Below are 8,224 nucleotides of genomic sequence, written 5' to 3' on the forward strand. Positions count from 1 at the left end.
GAAGAGAACTTATGCGTTTCATTTTCTTTTATAGATATAAGAGATTAATGTTCGGTATCTGTTCGGCTCCCGAGTTATTCCAGAAGGTGATGGAGACAATTGTTGCTGGTTTGGAGGGCGTGGTTGTGTTTTTGGATGACGTAATGGTTTATGGGAGGTCCAGTGAGGAACATGATAGGAGACTGAATGCTCTTCTGGACCGATTGGAATCCTACGGAGTTTTGCTCAATCATCAAAAGTGTCAGTACAACGTTACTAGTCTACAGTTTCTGGGTTATGATCTATCAGCAGACGGGGTGAAGCCGACTGAAAGTCGAGTACAAGCAATCCAGGAATTTCGTGCTCCGCTGTCCGCTTCTGAACTTCGTAGCTTTTTGGGTTTAGTGACATACGTGGGTAGATTCGTGCCTCACTTGGCATCAAAAACCGATCCTCTTAGGAGCCTTTTGAGAAAAGGAGTTCCATTCAAGTGGGAAGAGATACACCAAAAAGCTTTTGAGTCGATCAAACAAGAAATACTGTCGACCGGCTTTCTGGGATTTTTCAACCCAGCGGACACCACCTTGCTCATCGCAGATGCTAGCCCTACCGGTCTTGGAGCGGTACTTCTTCAGGAAAATCGCAGTAATGAGAAAAGAATCATCGCTTTTGCTAGTAAGGCGCTAAGAGACTTGGAGAGAAAGTATTTCCAGACAGAACGGGAGGCGCTGGCGCTGGTTTGGGCGGTTGAGAGGTTTAAATTGTTTCTTCTGGGAACAAAATTCAAATTGATAACTGACTGTAAGCCGTTGGACTTCCTTTTCTCTCACCGATCGAAGCCCTGTCCGCGCATCGAAAGATGGGTGTTGCGAGTACAGTCATTCTCTTTCGAAGTCGTTTATTAACCAGGAGCCACCAATCTCGCGGATTCACTTTCAAGACTGCCTGTCGTACAACCGAAGCCTTTTGATCAGGACACGGAGTTGTATATCATGAAAGTTACAACCTCCGCGATTCCTGAAGCACTGACGATTCAAGAGATAGAAGAGCATACAAACAGGGATGAGATGATTCAGAAGGTTATGATTGCGCTTGATAATGGCGTCTGGCCAGATGAGATTAAGATGTTCAAACCCTTCCAAACAGAGTTGTATCGATCGGGAGGTCTATTGATGAGAGGTGAACGGATTGTTATCCCTGCAGATCTTCAGCAACAGACGCTGCGAATAGCGCATGAGTCGCATCCAGGCATAGTTTCTATGAAAAGAAGGCTGCGGCAGAAAGTGTGGTGGCCTGCTGTGGACAAACAGGCAGAAAAGGTGGTGAAGAGCTGTAAATCGTGCACAATTGTGTCTGCCCTCGATCCACCGGAACCGATAAAGAACACTAGGATGCCAGATAGAGCATGGGCGGATTTAGCAGCTGATTTCGTAGGGCCTCTCCCGTCGGGGCACAATCTCCTTGTCATTGTCGACTATTTCAGCCGCTTTGTCGAAGTCGTCGTAATGAAGCAAATCACCGCTACGTTAACCGTTCAAGCGTTCCATGAGACATTTTGTCGGTTTGGCTTTCAAGAGACGCTGAAAACCGACAATGGCCCCCAATTCACGGGAGAAGAGATGAAAACATTTTGCAAACAGTTTGGAATAGAGCATCGAAAGACCACTCCATACTGGCCTCAAGCCAATGGGGAAGTGGAGCGCGTTAATGGGATGATCGAGAAACACTTGAAAATAAGTCATCTGGAGGAGACGGAGTGGAAGTGGGATTTGCGAATGAGTGTCCTCATGTATAACTCAACGCCACACTCGTCCACAGGAGTTGCACCATCGGTTCTGTTGTTTGGTAGATTAATACGCGATAAGTTGCCAGCAGTATCCACCGGCCCAAACCGATTGATCGAAGAAGCAATGGACCGGGATAAAGTATCGAAGCGGAAGAGTGCTGATTATATGGATAGTCGTCGGAGAGCTAAACAGAGAGAACTGAAGGCCGGTGATATTGTCTTCGTCAAAAGGATGATAAAGGATAATAAATTGGCATCTACGTTTAGCCCAGAAGAATGGAAGATTGTTCATCGCTGCGGATCTGATGTAACCTTGCAGTCCATGGTATCAGACAAAATTATCCACAGGAACGTGGCGCATCTCAAGCTGCGGACATCTAGTCGAAGTGACAGTCAAGAGGAAACATCGGACGAAGAAGAAGTATCAACAGAAGACATCTGGAGCAGCCGAGGAGGAGCCACCACTCAGGAAACTGATGGCCATGAGCAACAACCGGGAGAAGAGTCATCCGTGCGTCCACGAAGGATGATCAAGAAACCAGGTTACCTAGAAGACTACAAAATAAATAATTGTCAGTGATTTGTATGAAAAGGAGGAATGTGATGTATTAATCTTAAGAGTGTCAAATAACTTGAGTCACGAGTAATAAAGAGAATGTTCAGTTACAGGGGGAAGGACAATATAGAATAAGCGGTGTGATAGGGAGAACGGGTGAAATAAAGATGGCTTTCTGAGTGCGCGACTAAACCGGACTAGATGTGTTTGGTGGTGACAAATTCCGAAATCGAGGACGTAACAGGTACCCTAAAAATCAATGGTCTCCATTCACCGTGCCCCATATTGTCCCATATATCTAGAAAAAAATCGAAAATTTGAACATTCGTTTTTCTAATAAAATCTTGCAAGTTATTATTTTAAACGAAGAAAATTCCCTTGGCTGGGTTCTTTTGATCATTTTTAAACAAAGTAGAATAAAGTAGAATGGGTCCCTACTACCACGGAATTAGGCGACCCTACTACCCTTTACTAATTGTACTATATCCCCAAATTTTGTGAAAATTTTTCTACTTCTGTTGATATTGCTTTAATTTTAACCTATAATGAAGGCAATTAAAAGCGGCACCAACAATGTTTATAAGACTGGTGTCAAATGACAGCCCTTATTTGCCCCGAATCCTCTTAGATCCACGGTGAATGGTGCCTTGACGGTATCCGCAGGTTGAAGCGATTTTCAGTTATCATGAAGCGCTGCTCTCGAAAGAAGTGCTGAAGGGGAAAAGTGTTCCTCAAGCAAAATAGTGAAAATAAGCTCTCCCGCCGCCGTGAGAATAGCATATTTCGTAGCACTGAAACAAAAATTACGAACTCTGTATTTATGAGAAATCGATCCTCTTAAATCTCAATATTTCTTCATATTTTTGGATTATAAAGCTTCCTGGGCTGAACAGCGTTCAGTGAACACTAACAGAACAAAACAAAGACGACCGGAATCGGACGTTCTGTATGTCACTGTATTTTCATAAAGTGATCTTGGTTTCCTTATCAAGCATGTGGCTCTCATTTTCATCTTTCGAGAAACTGCGGATTGAAGCGCTGTTTGTTTTACCGTCTTACCCCGCTGGTTCGACACGTTTTAATACACTTTTTAATTCGTACCCCGCTTATTCGACATTTGTCGAATTAAAAAGTGTTCAAATGTCACAGCGATGTACACTGTAAATGCAAAACAGTTAAATATTGCACTTATACTCACACCCGCAGCAGCTCCTCTTGCAGCCGCTAATGGGCCTTTTCATTTGACGTCTAAAATCAGCTAATTTTGGGGGCCTTTGACAGTTCTCCTATGAAAATGACAGTTCAGCAATTCACTTTGCAGTTGCACTAACCTAAGAACTACACGACACACACAATACGCGACACAAGACAACACTACTTATCGTTCTTACAATCGTCAAGAAAAGATAAAAAAAATACCTTTTGTCGACCGGTTTCGGGCGAGATCTAGCCCATCTTCAGGACAATGTCCGACTGACTGCGTTGTGTTCGTATACGTCCAAAAGAAGTTACTCTATCGTCAAGTCTGCTATAGGTCAAAGAGACACGATGCGATGGGAGGGTCATCCTCATTCAATTGCTTTTTTGTCCCTATGATGACTCCCATGCATTCTAATGCGAAGATTTGTTGGCGCATTTGAGCAGTTTCGCTTCTTCCCAGTTGATGTTGTGACTACTGCTCGCTGTATGAACTGCCACGCTAGATTCGTTTTGTTTGTTTGTGTCAACAGCATTCTTATATTCCCTAATTCTGGTTTTAAATTTCCGGCGTGTCTGACCTATGTAGCAGTACGACTGCAGCGATCGACACGCTCGGTCGTGTTCGCGGCGTGCTCACCAGAAAGTAAACTCTAATTGAGTATAAACCAAAAATTAACTGGCAATATAGCGCTAGTTCGCTGCGCCATTTTCCGCTGTTTGTTAGCACAAACAGCAAACAGAAGCAAGAAGAAGAAGAAGAAGACCTATGTAGACAGTTGGACAGTCTTTGAACGGAACTTCATAAATTCCTGACTGCTCATCCGGGGAAACCTTATCCTTCAGATTGCATAATAGTTCACGTAACGTGTTGGCGCTTTTGTGCACTACTTGCAATCCATGTCGTTGAAGCTTAGATTTTATTGGGTTGGTTACTTTCTTTTTCTTATTTCTGGCGAGCCGACACCGTTCGGCATCAGCTCTAGTTTAACGTCCGCCTATTTCTGGTACTAAGCCTAAACACGGACGGTCAGGGAGACATCCACACACACCTGACATCCTACATATCGAACCCATCAACACATGGGCCGGAACCTACGGCTTTACTTCCTATCCGAGGGAAGGCGTGATCAGATATTTTTGTCTCAGAAATACCGACGGCGTCGACTAGGATTGGACCTAGACCGACTGGGGTGAGAGGCAACCACGCTTACCACTACACCACCGACGCCGCTGGTTGGTTACTTTGGGGTAGAACGGTAGGCTAATCCTTTTTGTTTTTTTTTTCTGCTATTGGCTCCAGCGTTGTTATGTTCTTGCGGTGTTTTTTGCGTTTGTGTTTTTGTAGAATTTTGTCTACGAAAGTTCTGTTATACTCATTAACCTCGGCTGCAGCGTAAATTCAATTTTGTTCTACCTATCCAACGGTGCATTATATCCAACGGTGCATTATAAACCGGTGAGTTATTGTACGTTGCTTCCATAACAAAACGCGCTGCCAACTTCCAGTCGGCATTTCTGAATCATCGCAGCGAATCAAGCACCACCACTGCTGCTGTTTGTGTTAGTGAGATCGGAGAAACGTCAGACTCCCGCCTGCTGATTGGTTGCGACGACTCTGGCGACGGTTTCATCCGCGACGGATTCAAATCGTCGCGTTCGATAAGGGGGAAAACCGTCAATATAGAATGGAAGGCGGTATACAGTCGAGACTCTTATAAGATCACTGGTCGGGGGGCGCAATAGGAATCCGCTTAATAGGAGACTAAGAGCTTATGGAATTTCGGCATTTTGGGGGTGTGGCCTATTATCTCGGGTGTGTTAAGAGTTAACGCAATACTTTCTTCGGCAAAGTTTTAGGGCTTGATAAGATCTACCATTTAAAACTTTGGTTCATATGATTAGTTGGCAATTTGGCCGCTAGAGGGACCATCAACAATTTGATGCTAAATTGCACTACGGGAGCCATATCAGGTTGTCAAGCAAACGTTACGATATGCGACAGCTCAAGACCCTGATAATTTGGAAGGATAGTGTCTTCGGGAAAGTTGTTGGGTACGCCAATAACTTACTCACGATGAGTTGCGAAGTTCGAAATTCCCCCACTGAGCGGCGCTAGTGAGCAAGTAAAATTTCAAAACCTCATATCTCAGAATCCCGATAACTTAGGAAGATGGTGTCTTCGGCAAAGGTGATCAGTATGACATGAACTTACATAAAAATAAACACTTGTTTCGCAATTCTGCCACTAGGCGGCGCTAATGAACATGCAAATTTTAGAAATCTCATAGCTCAGAATCCTGATAACTTAGAAAGTTGGTGTCTTCGGCAAAGTTGATCAGAATGACATAAACTTACATAAAAATAAACACTTGTTTCAAAATTCTGCCACTAGGAGGCGCTAGTGATCTTGCAAATTTTAGAAATCTCATAGCTCAGAATCCTGATAACTTAGAAAGTTGGTGTCTTCGGCAAAGTTGATCAGAATGACATAAACTTACATAAAAATAAACACTTGTTTCAAAATTCTGCCACTAGGAGGCGCTAGTGATCTTGCAAATTTTAGAAATCTCATAGCTCAGAATTCTGATAACTTATTAAGTTGGTGTTTTCGGCAAAGTTGATCAGTATGACATAAACTTACATAAAAATAAACATTTGTTTCGCAATTCTGCCACTAGGCGGCGTTTACCGGGTTTTTTCGTCTTTTTTCGACTTTTTTGGCGATTTTTCGGCTTTGCATGTTCACTAACGCCGCCTAGTGGCAGAATTGCGAAACAAGTGTTTATTTTTATGTAAGTTTATGTCATTCTGATCAACTTTGCCGAAGACACCAACTTTCTAAGTTATCGGGGGGAGCAACACTAGTTTTGCTGAGCCGAAAAACCGCCAAAAAAATCGAAAAAAGACGAAAAAACCCGGTAAACTCCGCCTAGTGGCAGAATTGCGAAACAAATGTTTATTTTTATGTAAGTTTATGTCATACTGACCAACTTTGCCGAAAACACCAACTTCCTAAATTATTAGGATTCTGAGCTATGAGATTTCTAAAATTTGAAAGTTCACTAGCGTCTCCTAGTGGCAGAATTTTGAACCAAGTGTTTATTTTTATGTAAGTTCTTGTCATTCTGATCAACTTTTCCGAAGACATCAACTTTCTAAGTTATCGGGGGGAGCGACACTAGTTTTGCCAAGCCGAAAAACAGCCAAAAATATCGAAAAAAGACGAAAAAACCCGGTAAACGCCGCCTAGTGGCAGAATTGCGATTTTTGGCGATTTTTCGGCTTTGCATGTTCACTAACGCCGCCTAGTGGCAGAATTGCGAAACAAGTGTTTATTTTTATGTAAGTTTATGTCATTCTGATCAACTTTGCCGAAGACACCAACTTTCTAAGTTATCAGGATTCTGAGCTATGAGATTTCTAAAATTTGTATGTTCACTAGCGCCGCCTAGTGGCAGAATTGCGAAACAATTGTTTATTTTTATGTAAGTTTATGTCATTCTGATCAACTTTGCCAAAGACACCATCTTTCTAAGTTATCGGGGGGAGCAACACTAGTTTTGCTGAGCCGAAAAACCGCCAAAAAAATCGAAAAAAGACGAAAAAACCCGGTAAACTCCGCCTAGTGGCAGAATTGCGAAACAAATGTTTATTTTTATGTAAGTTTATGTCATACTGACCAACTTTGCCGAAAACACCAACTTCCTAAATTATTAGGATTCTGAGCTATGAGATTTCTAAAATTTGAAAGTTCACTAGCGTCTCCTAGTGGCAGAATTTTGAACCAAGTGTTTATTTTTATGTAAGTTCTTGTCATTCTGATCAACTTTTCCGAAGACATCAACTTTCTAAGTTATCGGGGGGAGCGACACTAGTTTTGCCAAGCCGAAAAACAGCCAAAAATATCGAAAAAAGACGAAAAAACCCGGTAAACGCCGCCTAGTGGCAGAATTGCGAAACAAGTGTTTATTTTTATGTAAGTTTATGTCATACTTATCAACTTTGCCGAAAACACCAACTTCCTAAGTTATCAGAATTCTGAGCTATGAGATTTCTAAAATTTGCATGTTCACTAGCGCCGCCTAGTGGCAGAATTGCGAAACAAGTGTTTATTTTTATGTAAGTTCATGTCACACTGATCAACTTTGCCGAAGACACCATCTTCCTAAGTTATCGGGATTCTGAGATATGAGGTTTTGAAATTTTACTTGCTCACTAGCGCCGCCCAGTGGAGGAATTTCGAACTTCGCAACTCATCGTCAGTAAGTTATTGGCGTACCCAACAACTTTCCCGAAGACACTATCCTTCCAAATTATCAGGGTCTTGAGCTGTCGCATATCGTAACGTTTGCTTGACAACCTGATATGGTTCCCGTAGTGCAATTTAGCATCAAATTGTTGCTGGTCCCTCTAGCGGCCAAATTGCCAACTAATCATATGAACCAACGTTCTAAATGGTAGATCTTATCAAGCCCTAAAACTTTGCCGAAGAAAGTATTGCGTTAACTCTTAACACACCCGAGATAATAGACCACACCCCCAAAATGCCGAAATCCCATAAGCTCTTAGTCTCCTATAACGCTCACCCCTGTCTAGTAGGAGTTCGTTTAATAGGAGTCCGTTTAATAGGAATTCGTTTAGTAAGAGACTCGACTGTACTTACAATCGGTGCCGTAATAGCATGTTTTCAAATCGGATTAGTC

The 8,224-nt window shown here is 42.5% G+C and overlaps 1 protein-coding gene across 1 annotated transcript; it reads left to right on the forward strand.

Moving 5' to 3' along the window:
* The first annotated feature begins 1,046 nt into the window (after positions 1-1,046).
* LOC134290543 (uncharacterized protein K02A2.6-like) lies at positions 1,047-2,345 on the forward strand. Its single transcript, XM_062857704.1, has one exon. The coding sequence runs from the start codon at positions 1,047-1,049 to the stop codon at positions 2,343-2,345; it is 1,299 nt and encodes a 432-aa protein (XP_062713688.1).
* Positions 2,346-8,224: the final 5,879 nt, after the last annotated feature.

Source organism: Aedes albopictus, chromosome 3 (assembly GCF_035046485.1).
Source record: "Aedes albopictus strain Foshan chromosome 3, AalbF5, whole genome shotgun sequence".
Lineage (NCBI taxonomy): Eukaryota > Metazoa > Arthropoda > Insecta > Diptera > Culicidae > Aedes > Aedes albopictus.